Source organism: Microtus pennsylvanicus, chromosome 14 (genome assembly GCF_037038515.1).
Source record: "Microtus pennsylvanicus isolate mMicPen1 chromosome 14, mMicPen1.hap1, whole genome shotgun sequence".
Taxonomy (NCBI): domain Eukaryota; kingdom Metazoa; phylum Chordata; class Mammalia; order Rodentia; family Cricetidae; genus Microtus; species Microtus pennsylvanicus.
Genome location: NC_134592.1, coordinates 10,264,258 through 10,285,745, shown reverse-complemented (window position 1 = coordinate 10,285,745; position 21,488 = coordinate 10,264,258). Strand labels below are relative to the sequence as shown.

The 21,488-nt window shown below is 50.6% G+C and overlaps 1 protein-coding gene across 2 annotated transcripts in view; it reads left to right on the top strand.

The window, feature by feature from the left end:
• Window positions 1–2,259: 2,259 nt before the first annotated feature.
• Eml1 (EMAP like 1) overlaps window positions 2,260–21,488 on the top strand; it is a 159,805-nt gene continuing 140,576 nt past the window's right edge. Inside the window, exon 1 of one of the 2 annotated variants that reach the window (XM_075948091.1) lies at window positions 2,260–2,459. In XM_075948091.1, the coding sequence (XP_075804206.1) occupies window positions 2,432–2,459 (28 nt within the window). In that variant the 5' untranslated portion in view covers window positions 2,260–2,431. The remainder of the gene's footprint in view (window positions 2,460–21,488) is intronic. The other variant, XM_075948090.1, reaches the window with a different exon arrangement.

Sequence of the window (21,488 nt, the reverse complement as noted above, 5' to 3'; positions counted from 1 at the left end):
GGTGAAGACTGGGGACTGACCACAGAGAGGCCGAGGAATGGACACGGTGAAGACTGGGGACTGACCACAGAGAGGCCGAGGAATGGACACGGTGAAGACTGGGGACTGACCATAGAGAGGCCGAGGAATGGACACGGTGAAGACTGGGGACTGACCACAGAGAGGCCGAGAAATAGACATGGTGAAGACTGGGGACTGACCACAGAGAGGCCGAGGAATGGACATAGTGAAGACTGGGGACTGACCACAGAGAGGCCGAGGAATGGACACGGTGAAGACTGGGGACTGACCACAGAGAGGCCGAGGAATGGACACAGTGAAGACTGGGGACTGACCACAGAGAGGCCGAGGAATGGACACAGTGAAGACTGGGGACTGACCACAGAGAGGCCGAGAAATGGACACGGTGAAGACTGGGGACTGACCACAGAGAGGCCGAGGAATGGACATAGTGAAGACTGGGGACTGACCACAGAGAGGCCGAGAAATGGACACGGTGAAGACTGGGAACTGACCACAGAGAGGCCGAGGAATGGACACGGTGAAGACTGGGGACTGACCACAGAGAGGCCGAGGAATGGACACGGTGAAGACTGGGGACTGACCACAGAGAGGCCGAGAAATGGACATAGTGAAGACTGGGGACTGACCACAGAGAGGCCGAGGAATGGACACGGTGAAGACTGGGGACTGACCACAGAGAGGCCGAGGAATGGACACGGTGAAGACTGGGGACTGACCACAGAGAGGCCGAGGAATGGACACGGTGAAGACTGGGGACTGACCACAGAGAGGCCGAGGAATGGACACGGTGAAGACTGGGGACTGACCACAGAGAGGCCGAGGAATGGACACGGTGAAGACTGGGGACTGACCACAGAGAGGCTAAGTCACAGTGGTATTCAGGGGCAGTGGAGGCTCTGGGCAAGAGCCCCTGAGCTGCCTGTGGGCTGTTAAACAAGAATAGGAGGACAGAAGGGAAAAATCGGAAATGCCTGGTGCAGGGAACAGTATGGACCATACCTGGAGACCAGGTCTGAATTCTCTTGCTAGTCTCCGCGAACCAGTGGGGCAGTGCTGGGGTGAGCATCAGCTGTGACCCTGTGGCTCTCCTTCCTCGCTTTTCCTGGGAAGGACTTCCTTTGAAACGGAGTAACCCCAATCCTCTGGTCTTTGAGTTAGGAAAGGCCTCAGCACCCATACAAGAGTTGCCAGGAGGCCCTGGAACTGTTTGTCAGAGGTGCTTTGGTCCTTTAGCACCAGTATCTGGCTCCTCCTCCAGGAAGTTCATCTGGCTTCTCCTGCCTTGAATGCATCCCTCCACAAGAAAATGTGTTTCCTGCCTGGACAGTACCATCATTTTCAGCCTGTGCTGGAGACCCCTGCCATTCTCCTGCTGGCGACTGCCCTTGCTAGCTCACATTCCTGGAATGGATGTCTTAGCCAGACAACTCTTCCACAGAGAGAGTGAAAGTGTTCCGGGTCTCTCTGAGTTTATTCCCAGATCCGCCCTTAGCCCCTTTTCCCTTCCTGTGTGTCTCACACCTGGAATAACCCCAGGCCCCAGGGTGATGCCTCTGGGAGCCCTAGCCCGACACCAGAACTTCCCACTACCTTTTGGGAACCAGGAGAGAACTGAGTTGACTCTTAGTACATACAGCAAACACATACAAAGTGCTTGTAGCAGTGTGTTCTCTCAACTGTGTTTCCCGTGTGAGCACAGAAGTCACCCCACTTCCCGTCTTCACGCAGCTCCCCACGTGTGGAGCAGAAAGCACCCTGTGCGTGTTCAGAGTTGTAGGTGCTCTTGGCTAAACAAAAGCAAGGCTTCCTATGCCTTGGAGACAGACAGCCTGGCTCCAGATCCCGGTTACACCCCTAGAGGGCTGATTTCCCTTCAGGGTCACTTAACCCTGTCTGTGACATGGACCTGATGTGGCTGTCTGGGGAGCAGGATGAAATGACAAGTGTGGCCATGCTCTGCTGGTACCAGCGTGCACTCTCCGGCAGCATCTCCTGTTATCCTCTACACTAAATGCCCATAAATGGTCCTGACTTAGTAGGTGGGACCAACTACCAGGAGGGAGGGAATAGGCATTCCACAATCTCCAGAGCTGGGGTTCTGGGGACTGATCCAGCATCCAGGGGTGCAATGGCTTCTCAAGCAACATTCCGGGGCTGCTGAGGAGAGGCCCCAGGCAGGGGAGGGCAGTGCCTAGAATTATCCACCAATCGCACAGGTTCCTGGCACCGGGAGCACGCTCTTATCTGCCCAGCCCAACATGGGGGGGTGGCCAGGCTGGCTGAGGCAGGACACTGCCTAGGTGCTGGACACGGAGCAGTCCCGAGCCAGACTGGGTGGGTGACGGCTGTTGAGGGCTCTGAGTGTCTCTGCAGGCTGGTGGCCAGCTGGCTGCCCATCTTCCCCACCATGTCGGACGGCGAGGGCCCCTCAGCTGGTGAGTGGCAGAGCTATATTTACCGGCCATAGCTCCGGTTGCAAAGGCAAGGTCTCCAGTCACCAAGGGCACCCGGCCCCCCACGGGCTGCAGGCACCAGTGAGGTGGGGACCCTTTCCTCCTAGCTTGACACCCGGGAGCTGCAGCCCAGCGTAGGCAGTTTGAGTTTCAGTCCTGGCCGCACCCCCTGATTTCCTAGTAGGCTTTAGCAGGAAGCTGCGCCACTAACAGATTCTCAGACCGTCAGCCTGGAAAAGGGGCAGCGCTGGCCACAGGGTGAGGGGCTCAAGCTAGGGGACCGGGCTTCAAAGTGGGTACAGGGTGCATGGCCTCTGACACCATCTGCAAGGGAAGGCATGTCACATTAATCTGGAGTGATTACATAGGTTCTGGGAGGTTTCCTGGGATCCTGAGCCCACTGGGATGTCCGGGGTCCCTGCACCAGCTTGAGACCAGCTTGCTGAGACCTCCAAACCCTCTGGGCTGGAGGTGGCTAGGGATACAGGCAAGAGGAGATGCAGTTAGATTCTGGGTCTTCCTCACATGCCCTGATATGCGGTGGGGATTGCCTCAAATAGTGGGCAAACTGTGATATTTTCCTTGAACTAGGCTGGAGAAAGGTGGGTGTGGAGAACAGAATCACCAGTGTTTACTGTGGGGCTCTGGAGGAAGTGGCCCAGGCTCTGATCTCTAGGTTGTGTGACGTCGATCAAGTGGTTTGATTTCTCTGAGCTTCAGTGTCCGTAGGTGTCAATGGGAATGTGGTTAGGTACCTGACTCACAGTGTGTGAAAATGACGGTAATGTACAAAAGTAGCTGCTGATGCCCGGTGTGCCATGAGTAGTACAGCAACTCCTTTGAGACAGGGTAAAAGGGCACTGAGGGCAGGTGCTCAGAGGCACACACAGGCTGGGCATCTCCCCACGGTTGCGTCCTTGGTGCTCGGTTCTGGCCCATAGAGACTTTATCCTAAAACCTCACCTTGGTGATTCTTGGGCATTCACAGGCATGCCAGGCTGTCCCAGAAGGCACTGTGATATCTGATGGACAGTCTGGGCCTGGCTCTGTGTATGCATATGTGTTGGGAGAGAGACGCTGACAAAAGTGGCTTGACCTCGCCTGCTTCCATTGGGCGCCAGCAGAGCTGGCTGCCAAGCGTTGCTGCTACGGCCGTGGAGGCCCCCGGTGCCTGGGGAGCAGCCAGCAGCAGTCTCTGGCTGGCCAGGCCCCACACCTGACACAAACCCGGAATAGCTCTCCCTGCACCCGGGACACAGCCCTCGTTTTAGCAGTTTGTAAAGCCACCCGTAGGTAGAGTATTTCAGGAAGGCAAAGACAATATTTAGCCTGGCAGGGCAATGGCGTGGCACTGAGTGGACATGCGTGTTGGGCCTGGGGGCCAGCGTGTCCTCTCTGTCTTGTCCTTGACTAGGAGAGGGGCATTGGGTTGGGGGCCTGGAGCTGGGGTCGGTGCTGGTTCACTTTGCCCTGGCTCAGCAGAGGCCCTGGGCACGTTCTAAGTGTAATTCTCCTGTAAAACACAACACGACGGTGTTTGTCCTCCCTACATAGGTTTGACACAGTGCCTTGTCTAAGAATATAAACATGTCCTCCTAGGGAGGCTGAGGCAGGAGGATTTAAAGTTTGAGGCCATCCTCAGCTTCATAGAGAGACCCTGTTTAAAAAAAACAAAACAATAAAAAAACACAAGAGACACCTTTCCCCCAGACAACAGCAAACCAAACTGGCCGGTGGGTGCGGCATAGGAGGCTCTGTGTAGGAAAGGATCGCCTTGAATACTGTCTGACATTCAGGTTTCTCTGCGACTCCTGCCTCCAGCAACAGACCCGGGAAGCTGCAGTGGGATCTCCCTGTTGTCCCTGACCAGTTTCAGGGACGGTGACAGTAGTATCAACGCTCTAGTCCTCCGGCACTGCTCCCTGGTTTGCTCATCTACTCAAAGGGGCCAATGAAGGGGCTCTCTCTTCTTCATGCTGCGGTAGGAATAAAGGAACGCAAAACACCGTTATCATGTTGGCTGTGTGGGGGCTGGATAGTCAGGAAATAAGCTGAAGGGACCAGGACACCTTCCTAGTCCTGGCCATTTTGGACATGCTGTTTACTGTCTGGAGGTGAGGGACATCAGCTCCACCGTAGAGCGAAGAAAACAGAAATCCAGGGGCAGACGGCACACCCAAGGTCACCCCACTGCTAGAGGGTCTAGCAGAGACCTAAACCAAGCTCCTCCCTCCCCGTTTTCTTTGCTCAGTACCCAGGTAAGGTCCTTCCTTATTCCAGGAATCTCGCCCTGGCTTCAGCAACACCCCCCTTTTTTTCAGAGATAGCTAGGTAGCTCAACACTGCCTCCAATTATCTGGAGCCTGTTTTAAAAAATGTGGTACCTTGTTAGGGCATCCGGAAAATTCCGTGGAGAGGGGAGCACAGCAGGCGGTGCAGACTTTGCGATTTATGGCCTTCTGCCTGGGCGGGCAAGCCTGGGGGAGGCTAAGGTTACCTAGGAGTCAGCATTGTATTTATAGCAGGAACTGCCCGGCCCACCAAAGGCATGGCCTTTTCCATGCCTGCATTTTAGACTAGACTCTACTTACGGGGTACAGGGGTGACTTGGATGCATCACTTGGCCTGGCAAAGCCTTAGTTTCGTCATTGGTAAAATGAGGACTTGCTGCCTCCCTCACTGGGTCTGTATTAGCTCCTTCTGGACAGACTGGTCCTGAAGGGACGATTTCACACATCCCAGCATTCCTGTGTGGGCCTTACAACATCCAGTCCCTTTCAGTAGGAAGGAGTAGCCTGGCCCTGGGCTGTCGGTTCTGTGTTTAGGAAGGGAAATGACAGGTCTGGTCAACTCTGAGCATTAAGAACAGCCTACTGTGTTATCAGACATCCGTGAATGCAGTCAGACCAGCGCAGGGTTCAAATCCCCGCCCTACTACTCACTGGCTCTGTGGCCTTGGGCAAGTCATTTACCTGAAGAGTGAACATTTGTCCTACTAGAGAGCATGGTGTGTGTGTGTGTGTGTGTGTGTGTGTGTGTGTGTAACCATAACTGAGTATGCGGGGGGGGGGGGTGAGTATATGCTTGGGGCATGACTGAGTCTACGGAGAAGGGGAAGAGACAGTATAGGGAGGTGGGGTGGGGTATAACTGAGTATATAACTGAGTATGTGTCTGATTGCTGAGTGAACTTTTGCTTCCTCCTATGTAACTTCTGCCAAGTCCACTGCAATCAGTTCATTCTTACCTTGAGAAATGGCTGCTCTTTTGTTTGTCTGTGACAGGGTTTCTCTGTCTGGCTGTCCTGGGACTTGCTTTGTAGACCAGGATGGTCTTGAACAGAGACCCACCTCTCGGTCTCAGAAGTGCTGGGATTAGAGGCCTGTGCCACTGCCCAGCTAGAAATACTTGTTCTTGATCCTGTCATGGAGGGAGGGTTGTTCTTCTATTAACATCATCCCGCTTCACACTCCTTTGTCAAGAGATCCAGCTAAGAGGGCCCCTGACATCCTCACGGGCTCCCCAGATACTTATTTCTTGAAGTACTTGGCTCTCTGCCTCAATTCAGAGACATCTTCCCAAGACCCTGGGGCGGGGGTGGGGGCATCCAAGGCTCACTTGGTTTGTCTAGGCATATAGGAGACCCAACTCCTTTCTCCCAGGGCCTCATGCTGGTTCCTCAGCAGGCACCAAGGCAGCCCCACCTCCTCTTCTTATCCTAGCTAACACTGGCTCCGGCTTCAGTGTCTCCTAGGAGGCACTGAATCCCCCATCCATGCTGTCCCAGACCACAGCTGTGCAGACCTTCGAGGACAGGCCTGACAGCTGTCCCTGCCCTGGTTTGGGGCAGGCAAACCTGTGAAAGGGGCAGAGAGGACCCAGGAGTGACTGTGGAACACGGTGATCTCAGGCCATTGGTTCCAGAAAAGGACTGAGGTAGCCTGGGTTCCTCTGACGGTCTGAGCCACGCTCTCTGCCTTGGATATCTCAAGGCACACCAGCATGCTGGCCCCAGGACAGCAAGAGGAGTGACATGATCTCAGGATCCAAAAGACTCGGTGACAGCAAAGCAGCCTGGGTTCTGTCCTCCCTGCCTGCTGACTGGCTGATTGACAGCCTGCCTCAGAGCCTTGTGAGCATCTCAGGAGGAGATGAACCCAACACTATCCATCTGCTTCTGTGACAGTGACAGAGTGCCCAAGACTCTTACATCACAAGGAGGAAAGGGCCAATCTGCCTTCACTGTAGGATTATATGTAATCACTTAGCACTGTGGCTCGGGCCTGTGGCAGGCAGGGCATTATGGTGGGACACATGGTGGCAGAGTGGCTCACCTCCAGTAGCCAGGAAGCTGAGGGAGAAAGAGGAGGGGACAGGGTCCTGGTAGCATCTCCCAGAGCATGCTTAAGTGACTGAACTGCCTCCCGCTGGGCCCCACTTCCTAGGATTTCCACCATCTGCTGATAGTGCTACAGACCAGAGGCCAGGTCTTCAGCATATGGGCCTCTAAGGGACATTCAAGATTCAAACCGTGGGGATTAAAGGCATGTGGAGGCAGAGGCAGGAGGATCTCTGTGAGTTCGAGGCCAGCATGGTCTACAGAGCTAGTTCCAGGACAGCCAGAATTGTTACACAGAAAAACCCTGTCTCAAAAACAAAACAAAACAAAACAAAAAGAATCCAAACCTCATACCTCTCTGGAACACTGTTCTTGGAGGGGTCTCTGGGCCCTGAGGCTCTGCTCCAGGCTGCTTGCCTTCTGGAGTTGAGGACTGTCTGATGTCTCCCTTTCTAGTAATATAACTACATTCGGGCTTCATTCTATAGGTAGGGAATCAGTGAAAACTCTGGAGCCAAGGAGGGGCCTGGGTTGTTAAGGTTCTATGGACGGAGGCACTGGAGAAAGATAGTGGAGGTCAAGAGACCAGGGAGGACCCAGCAGGACATCTTAGTCTCATCTGGGAGGGGGAGGGGACACTGTGACCTTGGGGTGTTGTGGAGATTCCGTGAGAGGTCGCCTTTCAGTTCCCTATACGCGTGGAGTCTGGAAGAGCAGTGGTTGGCCTTCTTTCAAATGTCCCTACATATGTGGCAAGAACGCAGATGAAGCTGGCGTGAAGGGATTAACCTGAGTATCACTGAGCTGCATCACAGGAAAGGCTGGGTGTGGGGCAGAGCAGGTGCAGGTAGGTAGAAGCCCTGTGTGGTCACTCCCATTTACTGTCCCTTATGGTTCTTACTATACTTCCAGCTCACAGTCCTCACGCTGTGAATGGGGAAAAGTGAGCCCAAGAGAGAAAGATCAGATGAGTCAGCCAGGATTGGCACTGTGAGCTACTCTCCGGCTGCTCTCTCTGACAGTTCCCATCATCCTTAGCATTGTGCTGAGTGCTCTTGCCACCCCTCTTCCTGTTCAAAACCAGTCTATCATCAGACATGGGAAGAGGGTCTGACTCGTTAGGACCTTCTCTGTAAATAGAAGTTTATGTCACTCCAGCAGCTCCTAAATAAACATGCTGAAGCTTAATATTAAGTGTAAATGCTTGGTTGATAGCTCAGGCTTATCACTAGCTAACTCTTACATTTAAATTAGCCCATATTTCTTATTTATGCTCTGCCACATGGTGGTACATTTATTAGCATGGCACATTCATCTCCTGCTCCCTCTGCATCTGACTGGTGACTCCTGACTCCACTCTTCTCCTTCCCATCATTCTTAGCATGGTCACCTCGCCTATACTTCCTGCCTGACTACTGGCCAATCAGCATTTTATTAAACCAATTTGAGTGACAGATCTTTGTAGAGGGAGCTGCGGGCCTCTTCCCACAGCCCGGCTCCTGGCCGCCTGGCTAGCTTATGCCCTGAAATAACAACACACAAATTGTATTCATTTAAACACTGCATGGCCCATTAGCTCTAGCTTCTTACTGGCTAATTCTTACATCTTGATTACCCATTTCTATTAATGTGTGTAGCACCCCAAGGTGCACTTACTGGGAAGATTCTAGCCTATGTCCATCCTGGGTCGGAGCTTCATCGCATCTGCCCGGGAGAGAGAAGCATGGCATCTGAGCTCACTTTCTCTTCTTCCCAGCATTCTGTTCTGTTTACTCCACCCACCTATGTTCTAACCTATCAGGGCTAAGCAGTTTCTTTATTAATTAACCAATGACCTTCCTCCATCAGATCTTTACAGTATACAAGACAGTTATTCCACAGCACTTCCCTGAGATTCGTGACTTCAGGGACCCTATGCATTGGAAGGTACACTCTGTTGTCTCATTGGGCAACATTACTGAAAGATGTATAGTTGGCCTGACCATATTCTGTGCTACTTACAGGATTCGGTGTCTGAGTACAGCTGGAGCCCTCATTGTCCTGCGTCCAGGCATAGACCACCTCTCTTCCTGCATGCAAGGAGGTTATCCATTATCGCGTTTGACACTTACTGGCCCGGAGTCCCCCAGGCTAGCCACACATGCCTGTGCATGAGTCCCGTCTTTGGACATCAGTGGGGCTCTCATGCGGGCTCAGCACAGCCTTCATACATGATCTTAACTCGGGGCAGCTGATGAATGAGTTTCCATTGCTGGAGCCGTGCTCCAGTGTCTCCAGCACATGTGAGGACTTCCTGTTGGTGAGAAGAGACACAGGGCAAGCCTGTAGGAAGCTGTTAGGAGTTCAGTGTGGGAATTTCTCACCAACTTGAATTGAACATCATCAACACAGCAAGAGGTTTTGTTTTAATCTATCTATTTATTTATTTTGTATGTATATGTGTGTGTGTGTGAGCTTGGGTGTATGCCATACATACAAATGGTGATCAGGGGACAGCTTGTGGATGTGGGTCCCAGAGATTACACTAAGTTCACCAGGCTTGACGGAAACACCTTTGCCCACTGAGACATCTTACTGGACCCTGTATTTTTGTTTTGTGTGTGCATGGGCATATGAGCACATATGCGCATAGTTGCACATTTAATAGTAGTAGTCAGGAGACAATGTGGAAAAGGAATCAATTCTCTTCTACTGTGTGGGTTCTAGAGATCAAATTCAGTTGATCAGTTTGTCAGCAAGTACTTTCACATCCTGAGCTATTTCGCCAGCCTCTTTTACCTTTTTCTTGGTTTTCAAAACAGGGTTTCTCTGTATAGTTGCCACTGTCCTGGAACTTGCTCTGTAAACCAAGCTCTAACTCACAGAGATCCACCTGCCTCTGCCTTCTGAGTGCTGGGATAAAAGGTGTGTGCCACCATCTCCTGGCCATTTATCATTGAGAAACCGCCACACTGCTTTCCAAAGTGGTTGCACTGCACGTACTGGCTTTGTGGGAGCCTAGGCTGTTTGGATGTTCACCTTACTAGACCTGGAAGGAGGTGGGATGTCCTTGGACTCCCCACAGGGCAGGGAACCCTGACTGCTCTTCGGGCTGATGAGAGAGGGGGAGTTGATTGGGGGAGGGGGAGGGAAATGGGAGGCGGTGGCGGGGAAGAGACAGAAATCTTTAATAAATAAATAAATTTAAAAAAATAAAAAATAAGGCAGTGGTGGCACACACCTTTTATCCCAGCACTCAGGAAGCAGAAGTAGGCGGATCTCTCTGAGAAGCCATGTCTCAGAAAAAAAAGAAAAGAAGAGAAAAAAGTTATTATCATTTGGGATCACAGACTCTTTTCTTCTTGATAGCATACAGTCAAAATAAAGTGCAGGAACTGTTTGCTGAGGCAGGACTAGCTCATCAGTGGTCCTTGCACTCCGCACTTTTATGCCAAGGTTGGCGCCCATTAGAAAGACCTCATGTTTTCATTGACTGTACTGAAAGTCAGGATGCGCTTGGGTTGCTGTGGAAAACACAGATTGCTGTGCTTCACAGTGGTGAAGGTTTCTCACTCACGCAAGGTCTATTCCAGTCAGGTCCGGGTAGAACAGGTCCCTTACCAGAAAGGTCCCTTCATACAGGCCCAGATTACCCCCGTCCCCAGGCCCCTTCAGGGCGGGTAAGTGTTGTTTGAGTGAATCATAGTAATATTATTGACTCTCCCCACTACAGGGTTTTTTGTAATGTTACAGTAATCCACCTTAATTATGGAAGTCTCAGAGCGCATGGTGTAAACTATGGTCAGCAGACATTCATGATGTAGGTCATGTGACTTACAACATGCAAATTACACAAAGCAAGGGGCGAGAATTTTCAAGCCATCTTGTTCTCCCACAGATGTTAATTTACACTTAAAAGCACAGAAATATCCCTTCGTCTGTTCATGGCCACTCAGGCTGCTTCATCTCTTGGCTGGCTTGACGCACTGCTTGGAGTGCAGATGTCCCTAGACACTGATTCCGTTTCCCCAGGAGTGAGATCTGGATCAGATGGTGGGTCTATTTTTAATTTTTTGAGGAAGCTCTATGCTGATTTCCATAGTGGCCAGACTGGCTTACATTCCCACCAGACTTGGATGAGCGCTTTTTCTTCTCAGCTGCCTTTCAACTTTTAAATGTTTTGTAGTGTCTGTGTGTGTGTGTGTGTCTGTGTGTGTGCCTGTGTGTGTGTGCAGGGTATGCAGATCATGTGTGTATATGTGTGTAGATCATGTGTGTGTGCAGGGTGTGCAGATGATGTGTGTGTGCAGGGTGTGCATATCATGTATGTATATGTGTGTAGATCATGTGTGTGTGCAGGGTGTGCCGATGATGTGTGTGTGCAGGGTGTGCAGATCATGTGTGTATATGTGTGTAGATCATGTGTGTGTGCAGGGTGTGCAGATGATGTGTGTGTGGGGTGTGCAGATGATGTGTGTATATGTGTGCAGATGATGTGTGTGGGGGGGGTGTGCAGATGATGTGTGTATATGTGTGCAGATGATGTGTGTGTGGGGTGTGCAGATGATGTGTGTATATGTGTGCAGATGATGTGTGTGTGTGGGGTGTGCAGATGATGTGTGTATATGTGTGCAGATGATGTGTGTATATGTGTGCAGATGATGTGTGTATATGTGTGCAGATGATGTGTGTATATGTGTGCAGATGATGTGTGTGTGGGGTGTGCAGATGATGTGTGTATATGTGTGCAGATGATGTGTGTGTGGGGTGTGCAGATGATGTGTGTGCGGGGTGTGCAGATGATGTGTGTGCGGGGTGTGCAGATGATGTGTGTGTGGGGTGTGCAGATGATGTGTGTATATGTGTGCAGATGATGTGTGTGTGGGGTGTGCAGATGATGTGTGTATATGTGTGCAGATGATGTGTGTGTGTGGGGTGTGCAGATGATGTGTGTATATGTGTGCAGATGATGTGTGTGTGGGGTGTGCAGATGATGTGTGTGCGGGGTGTGCAGATGATGTGTGTGTGGGGTGTGCAGATGATGTGTGTATGTGTGTGCAGATGATGTGTGTGCGGGGTGTGCAGATCATGTGTGTGTGCAGGGTGTGCAGATGATGTGTGTGTGCAGGGTGTGCAGATGATGTGTGTGTGGGGTGTGCAGATGATGTGTGTGTGGGGTGTGCAGATGATGTGTGTGTGCGGGGTGTGCAGATGATGTGTGTGTGCAGGGTGTGCAGATCATGTGTGCAGATGTGTGTAGATGATACATGTGTGGATGTGTGCACTTGAGCACATGTGTGAGGTCAGAATTCTCTCCATTCACCTTTACATGGTTCTCGAGATTGGACTCAGGTTTTTGGGCCTGTGTGGCAAAGTTCACTTCTCTAGTGAAGCCATGTCTCCGCCCCTCATCTTTTTGATTCCAGCTATTCTAACAGGTGCAAGGTGATGTCTTACTATGATTTCAGTTTGCTTTTCTCTGGTGATTACCAGTGCTGAGTGTGTCTGCATATACCTCATGGCATCTGAACAGCTCCTTTTGAGAAACGTCGATCAGGTTTTGTAATTGGGTTGTTTGGTTCTTAACTATCAAGTTATTTGAGTTTTTTACTTTCTTTGTTCCTTTCCATTTTAAGTTATTTTGATTTTTAGGTTTCTGAGACAGGGTCTTACTATGTAGCCCTGGCTTGGCCTGGAACTCACTCTGTAGACAAGGCTAGCCTTAAACTTACACAGATTTTCCTGCCTCTGCTCCCCGCCCCCCCGCCACCCAGTGCCAGGATTAAAGGAATGTACCACTACACTTAATGGGGCTTTCCTTAAAAAGTTAATTAATTAATTAATTTTTTTATGAGACAGGGTTTATATGCTGTAACCCAGGCTGGTTTATAATTCACTATGTAGCCCAGGCTAGCCTCAGAAACCACAGCATTTCTCTTGCCTCAGCCTCCTCAGTGCAAGGATTATAGGCATGAGCTACCACATTCAGTTTGGATTTCTTTTCTTACTTTTTGAGATCCATCTCTGTCTCTCTCATCCTCCTTCCCTCGTTCCCTCTCCTCTCCCCCTCTGTGTGTGTCTGAGTGCATTTGCATGTACATGTGGGTGCCTAAGATGGCCAGAAAAGGGTGTCAGGTCTCTTGGAGTTGGAGTTTCAGGTGGTTGTGGGTCCCCTGATGTGCATCCTCTGCAAGAGCTATGCATGCTCTTAGCCCCTGAGCCATCTTTCCAGCTCCCTGAATTTCTTATGTGTCCTGCATATTAACCCTTTGTTAGATGTATACAGTTCTCCTTTGGGGACTCTTCCATGTCCCCCGAAGATAACATACCCTAAGGATTCTCAAGTTGTTGAATAAAATGTGGCAGTGTTTCCGTACACCTTACACATTCTCTGAAGTCTTTGCATCATCTCTAGACGACTTATGCTTCCTACCACTGTGCAGAGGCTATGGAGAGCTTGCCACACTGTGCGGGTAAGGGAGAAATGACAAGGTCATCTGTATGTGTCCAGTAGAGGAAGCCTGGGCCTAATTACACAGCCCCTGTCAGCTACAGCATGATATTCGGCTTTTGAGCACTGTTTCCCAGTTGGCTGGATCCACAGGTGCAACAGGAAGGGCCCAGAGGTCAGGTTGTCCTTTACAGAGTTTTGTCTACCCTCCGGGAGGTGGTCTCTTAGCCCTGCGGGTTGTTTCCCTTGCTGTGCAGCACCTTGTTCATGGAATATAATCCCATTTGTCTATTTGTGCTTTTGTTATCTGTGACTTTGAGATACTATTGAAAAAATCCATTGGTGGATGAATGGATAAAGTAATGTGGGATATTACAATGGAATGCTAATCAGCCATATGAATGAAAACCCAGCCAGCCGCCTATGACAGCACAGAATGGGATTGTGTCACTTAACATAATGACGAGTCTGGTATCAGAAGACAAATCACTGCATGACCTCACTCTCTTGTGGAATCTAAAGGAACTGACCCATAGATGTGTAGCGTGCTTCTTACCTGAGCCTGGGCAGGGAGCAGGGCAGGGAGGAGCTTGGACAAGGGAACAGAATCTTAGTGAGACTCAGGAAGTACATTCGCGATCTGTGGCACAGCACGGTTGTTAAGGGTGTCATGCCTCACTCATGAAAAATAGAGAGTAGATGAAACAGGCTCTCAGGATTGGGTAACCATGTGATGGGGTCTTTTTGCTCATTGCTAGATCCAGGCAATGCATGCAGACTTCAAAACATCCTGTGCATGCGATAAACCACACAAAATATAATTTCTCTGTTCATTTTAGTTGAAAAGAGGAAATGGGAACAGAGACAGGTAGAGAAGCAAGGGCAACAGGAGCAATGTATTAGCTAAGGCGAGAATAGCATAGTCAGTCTCAGACGTCTAGTTCTCAGAATTGTGAGACAATAAATTTGTGTTACTAACAAAAGAGAAAGGAAAGAAAAACAAACATCAATTTCTGAAAGTTTTGGTTCCAGTTCCACCTAAGGGAAACATTGGCTGCTGATGGTCAAGAATCTCGTGTGTGTGTGTGTGTGTGTGTACGCACACACGCAATGTGCACATCTGTATGCTTGTGCCATATGGAGGGCCAGAGGTCCCACTGTTTTTTTCTCAGTTACTCTCTATCTTATGTGTTTGAGACAACATTTCTTTTTTTTTTTAATATTTATTTACTTATTATGTATACAATATTCTTTCTGCCTGTATGCCTGAAGGCCAGAAGAGGGCACCAGATCTCATTTCAGATGGTTGTGAGCCACCATGTGGTTGCTGGGAATTGAACTCAGGACCTTTGGAAGAGCAGGCAACGCTCTTAACCACTGAGCCATCTCTCCAGCCCTGAGACAACATTTCTTACTGAACCTGGAGCTCACTGATTTGGCTAGACTGGCTGGCATTTTGGCCCCAGGGATTCTTCCCTCTGCCTTCCCACCAAGGAGAATGCAGGCGTGCACTGCCCTGCTAGGGGTTCAAGTGAGTTCTCTGTATCTAAGACCAGGTCTTCATCCTTGCTCATCAAACTGTGCTGACTGAGCTGTCTCTCCAGCTCCAAAGTCTCTTCTGTTTGGTGCAAGAGGAGTGTGACTGGCAAAGCCCAGAACAGACCAAGTGGTGCTGTCCCAGGGAGCTCAGAAGAAAATGATTGTAGAAAAACAGTGGGGAGGTCTGTGATAGCTCTAGGGATAGTCTGTTTGGTGGCTCTGATGGGCACGGTGGCATACAATCCACAGAAGACTCGGTCACAGTGAACAGCTTTATGAGCTGGTATAATCACAGGCCTGCAATCCCAGCATGGGAGACTGGGCCAGAAATAGGAGGGGTTTGAGGCCAGCCTGTGCTACAGAGTGAAACCCTATTTCAACTAACTAACTAACTAACTAACTAACTAACTAACTAACTAACTAACCAATCAACCATCCAGCCTAACACTGTTCTGGTAGTACATGTGCATAGCCAATGAATTCAATTAAAAATTTGCCTTCTACCAGAGGTCAGAGTACAATACATCTTGGTTCTTATAACAAGAGAAGATCTTTCCCGTGCAGTCTGTGGGCTGGGGAGATGGCACAGTGTATATGACCACTTACTCTACAAGTGTGAGGACTTGAGTGTGAATCTCCAGCACCCATGTAAAAAGCCAGGCGTGACTTTGTGTGCCTATCACCCCAACAACGGGGGTAGGGACAAGAGGATCCTGGCAGCTGATTGGCTGACCAGCCTAGCAGAAATGGTGAATTTATGGTTTGGTGAGAGACCCTGTCTCTGGCCTTTGCATGTGTGTGCATCTGAGATATATATATATATATATATATATATATATATGTAACACACACACAAATACATATACACACACCACACACGAGTTTTCAACCTACACGATGTTCATGAGCCCTTCCCTAAGGATATATGATGTCACTAGGAATAGGGCTGGACGTGTAGCTGGGCTCTGCTCTGGGGACAGAGTGCTTCTGTGGTCTTGCATTGTAACCACATCTTCTAGGAATCTCACCTCATCGTTTCCAGTAGCAAAATGTCAAGTATTGGTCCAGCCACAAATACCCTTCCAGGCTCTCCGCTCTGAGGGGAGTGCTCTGTCTGATGCTACAGTACTTACCAAGCATACACGATGAACCACCTGCTCCCTGTGGCCTTGGAAAACAGGGCTTCCTGGAGAGACCTGGGTTTGAAGCAGGAGACCTTGCCTGGAGTCAGTTCTGTCTCAAAAGCCGGGGACTTGGGTGAGTCCATTGCCTCCAGTGTTCACCACAAAACCCTAACCAGGTGCACAACATAAAGACAAATGCATCTCTCTTCCCTTTGCCTGAGCCAGGGCCAGGGAGGCACCCCCAAAGCACCAGCCATCTTCTGGAGCAGTTGGGGACTGCAGCAGGCTCCTGGCTCTGCCCCATGACCAGAATAGGCTGAGCAACAGCACCTGTGGCATTGGGACCCTCCATCCTGCCCAGGGCTGCTATGATGTTGCCTGTGCCCTCCTCCCTCACGAGGGCTCACAATCCCTTACAGAGAGAAGCATAAGCAGAACCAGGTTCCTGTCATGTATGTGTGTGTGCCCTACCTCGAGACGCTCCTTCCCATCCATGCTTGCTCACTCAGATTGTCACAACCCTATCAGGTGACACTTACGCACAAGCTCAGACACCTGGGATAAGCACAATTAAACAGACAGATGCTAACATTTACAGGAAGAAGAAACAAGACCAAGCAAACTAACCAAAAACTTAGGGCTTGGGGATTGTTGTCAGGGAAGGTCCTGAGTTCTAGCCCCTCTGTTCCTCCACTGGTCCTAAATTCCAACTCTTCTGGAAATATAGAGACATTTCTAGAAGACATTGAGCTGTCCCAGCCCCAGTCTGTCTCCAGGGTGTAGTGGTGCAGGAGAGGGAGGTAGGGAGTCTGAGGAATGCCAGCTGTGACTCCCAGGCAGTGGAATCCGAGGGAGGACAGGCTTCCTTCTGGGAGTGGTCTGTGCTTTGTATATAGCGGGGAAAGGCCATGGCTCACAGGCCAGGACACTTCAGGGACCCAAGAGTACCCCATTTGTGTCTGTTGATCACTCGTGTGTCAATCTCGGGTTTGCACTGGGCCAGGGTTGACATGGGGAGCTTGTGGACAGGCCTGGGTTGTCCCTTACTGCAGGGCCTTAGGGAAGGAGGGCCCAGATCAGCACCCGACATCCTCACAGGTGCCGAGTCTCTCTCCTGCCCTCTGGTAGACAGCAGTCAGGCAGAGAGTGGGCATGAGGCCGCAGGGCCTCCCCGCGGGGACAGCGAGGCTTGGGGAAGTGGACCCTTTGCCACAAAACCCCAGACCACTCTCCCTGTGGGCTTTTCGTCCTTTGTTCTGTCCTTCCCAAAACTTGCTGAGTGTATTGGGAAAGTGGTCTCAGTAGTGATGAGGGGACGAAGATAGGTGCCACCAGGGATAATGGGTATAACGGCCATGGGGTTGTGTGTGTCCCCACTCCCTGCAAGACTGGACTCCACTTGGGCCAGGCCTGGCAGGAGGAAAGATGGTAGCCAGGTTTTCAGCAAATGTATCTGGTGGCCTTAGTCACACTCAGGATAACAGGGCAGAGGGCAGAGGGCTAGCCCCATGGCTTCTGGACAGCTCCTGCCTATGACTCCAGGCTTGCCTTTTCAGGGGACATAGGGACATGGAGTGGACAGTCAAGGCGAGGCTAGGGGCACATACAACTGTGGGGTTAAGTCCTGAGTTCTAATCCTGCCTCCATTGTCCCGCCTCTCATTATTTTGGGTAACTGTTTTCTTGAAATATCACCCATATGCTAAGATTTGACCATTTATGGCTGGGGGTGTGGTTTAGTTGGTAGAGGGACTAGCATGCATAAAACCCTGGTCTCTGTCCCCAGTACCACATAAAACCAGGTGAGATGGTGCTTACCACATGGTGCGTGCCTGTTATCTGAGCATCAGAAGGTAGGGGTAACGCTCAGAAATTCAAGGTCATCCTTGCTGCATAGGAAGCTTGAGACCTTTCAGGACACGTGGGTTCTTTCTATTTTGCCCATTCTGCATTTGTGGTCACGTGACGGCATCCCATACCCTACAGCACCCACGCCTCTCCCTCCGCTCAGCCTCTGGCTGCTTAGAGTCTGCTTCCTGCTTCTCTGGATAGCTCATGTGTGTGCTGTTGGATGCTGTACAGCTGAGATCTCTGTCACTTAGGGGAAGATGCAGTTTGCTGTTGCAGCCAGACTCAGAACCTCGTTTTATCTCTTTGAGAGTCCTGCCGTGGGGACCGATTAGCTGACGGCCTGGCTGCCACGCCTGGACCCTCCAGACCGTGACTTGTGGGTGCATATTTTGTGTTCTACTAGCACTGCCGGCTGGCGTGTCTGCCCTGACCCCACGTTTCACACTTCCACAGGGAACTGCATAATGATCATGATCAACTCTCTATGGCTTTGGCTTCTCTGGCCACTGCTATGCATTTTCTCAAATACTCACTGCCCGGCGTTTCTTGGCTTTGTGGCCTCAAGCCTCAGTTTACCAACCTGTGTAAGGGAACAATGACAGTGTCTGCTTCTCAAGTTTAAGCAATGCAGTCCTGATCCCATATGCCTGCCAGTGGCCATTGCTGCTTGGAGCTTCAGCAAAAAGCTGGTAGTAGAGAGGGACAAAGAGGAGGCCAGGCACATGGAGGTGTGTGTGGGTGTCCAAAACCCCACTAGAAAGGCCACCAGAGAAGGTGCTGACGGACTGCGCAGCCCTGGGTGATCTTCCCCAAAGCTTTGAAGTGCTGCCAGGCTGTGGATGGGCAGGCCAAGACAGACACTCCCTGGTGGAATGCAGACAGGACTGGCTGGCACCAAGTGTCTGACAAGGGGAATTGGTGTGTCTGTCTTATAAATAGTTTGGACTCCCGAGGACTTGTGGCAGCGACTTTTACAGTCGTGCTGGTCACTGGAGGGCTCTGGAGGCAGGGGCATTCCCCTGTGAGGCTGTGCAGCTGTGTTCCGTGTTGGGTGCCCACAGCCTGGCAGAGGTGCCGATGGTTAGATTGATTGTGTAGCTGTAACCTGAGCCGGGCGGAGGTGAGGGACCTAATCAGCCTGTCACAGTGGAAACCAACCCACCTGGGAACAGCGAGCTTATTAGGAGGTTCCTGGGAACAGAACCAGGCTGGGAGGAGGGGAGAGTCTCAGAGGGGCCTGGAGGGTTCACCGAATCTATTCAGTTGAAAGGAAGGTGATACCCTGTAGAACTCCTGGCTCTGAGCCAGGTGTTCGTAGCTCACGCGGCAGGCTGAGTGCCAGACTCGATCTCTGTCCTAGTAATATATTCTGGGCCAAAGGGGCCACAGGTGGAGAATAGGGAAGGAGGGCAGGACAGAGGAACCAAACTGGCATTGGCACTTGAGTTCTGCCACCTGGCACCATATGATCTATGACTTCTCTTGACACCTGTCTCCTCATCTGTGAGACGAGCCTGCTGATGCAGAGATGTGAAGTGTCCCTGTAGGCTGGTGCATCTGAGCACTCGGTCCCCAGTGGTGGCACCACTTTGGGACGTTATGGGGCCTATGGGAGTGGGACCTAGCCAGAAGAAATGGGTTGTTAGAGGTCACCTTGAGGGTTAAGGTTCAGTCCCAACTGTGCTTCGTGATCTACCAAACATGAGCAAGCCACCCCAGGCTCTTGCTGCCCGCCATGAGCCATTCCCATCTCCATTCCCCTCTGTCATGGACTGTGCCCCTCTCAGCGAATGAGTAAATTCTCCCCTGCAGCCATTCTGTCTCTAGTGCCACGTCTAAGGGACGGTTCACACAAGAAACTAGAGTAGCACATGTGCTCACAGACAGAGCTGGGGAGCTTCCGTGTTGTACGTGTGAGCTGGTGAGACAGGCTCTCAGGAGATGCTGGGACGGCACCCTCACCCTGAGTGTACCTTACGGCCTGCGAACTCCTGCGTCACAGCACAGTTTTTCAGGCACGTCTCTGGACACATAGGGCTGTGTCTGGGTTTAGAAACAGCTTATTTGCACGCACACACACACGTACGTGTGTGTTCATGTGTGTGGGTGTGTATGTGAGTGTGTATGCAGAGGGCTGAAGCTGAAGTTGACAGTCTTCAGTTCCTTTCTATGCTTCTATCCTTCCTGCAGGGTCAGGCCCTTGAAGGAAGCATCTGGGACCCCTTAGTGCACAAGACAGGCTCAGAAGTGCTGAGAGAGAGAGAGAGAGAGCCCCCCAGCAGGCAGTGTGACCTCAAGGGTGGGATTCTGCTGCCCCATGGCCTCTAGAACCTGAACCCTGGTTGGCCTGTGAACTGCGGCTAGCCAAATGCCATTGTCTCTGTTCTCCCTGCCCCCAGGTCCTCTTTAGAGCTGATTTACAGCCCTGAGAAAGCAGGGGCTGTGGAAGAGGACACATAGGCCTGTTTTCAGGAAGTATAGAGCCTATCACCCTTAAAATAACAGCTAGGTATTTGAAGGACCCGGGAGACAACTCAGCAAAGGGCTTGCTGTGCAGGCTTGAAAACCTGAGTTTGGGTCCCAGAACCTGTGTAAAAAACTGGGTGTGGAGCCACGAACTGTTATCCCGGCTCTGCGAAGGCAGACACAGGAAGATAATTGGAGCCTGCTGCCCACCAGCCTAGCTCCAGGTTCAGTGAGTGATGGAGAACAGCAGAGGAAACAGCTAATGTCAGCCTCTGGCTGCATACACAGGAACGCACACACACATACACGTACACAAAAAATGTGCATCTTAGGGCTTCTGAGATGGGAAAATGGGCAAGGGGCTTGCCACCTAAGCCTAACGGCTTGAGTTTGATCCTTAGAAGTCGCTGTGGAAGGAGCAGACTAACTGAAAACATCCTCTGTCTTCCACAGGCACACACTGTGACACCCCCTCAAAACAATAAGGTAAAAGTTAGAAAACTTGAAAATACATATTTCAAACAGCATTTTAAAAGCGTTAAATGTAAATAAGGAGATCATAGGCCAGGAAGCTGAAAGTCAGGGACACAGAGAGCAAAGACAGTCCCGGGTTTGCCTCCCAACTCTGTGGCCAGGTGATTGTACCTAAGCCTCAGTTTCCCTTTTAGCCTGTCTTAGAATAAACATGAGAAGTAAGCAGGGAAGTTCATGAGTGGGCACAGGATTTGCATACAGACACACACACACACGGACACATACAATCATACACACACACAGATACACATATACATATACCATATACATACATATACCACATACATATACATACACCACACACATATATGCACACCACACATACACACACACACATAAGGACACATACAATCATACACACACACAGATACACACATACATACACCACATACATACATATACCACATACATATACATACACCACACACATATATGCACACCACACATACACACACACATAAGGACACATACAATCATACACACACACAGATACACACATACATACACCACATACATACATATACCACATACAGATACATACACCACACGCACATCTGCACATCACATATACAGACACACACCCTCCCCCCAATGCTTCCAGAGGCATTCCCATCTCAGCCCAGCTCCAGACACTTCTGTGAGTAGAGTCTTCAAGGGGGATTTCCACTGGGCTAAGCACGAGAGCCTGAGCTGGAATATTCCTTCCATGGTCTAACTCTTGGAGGACTTC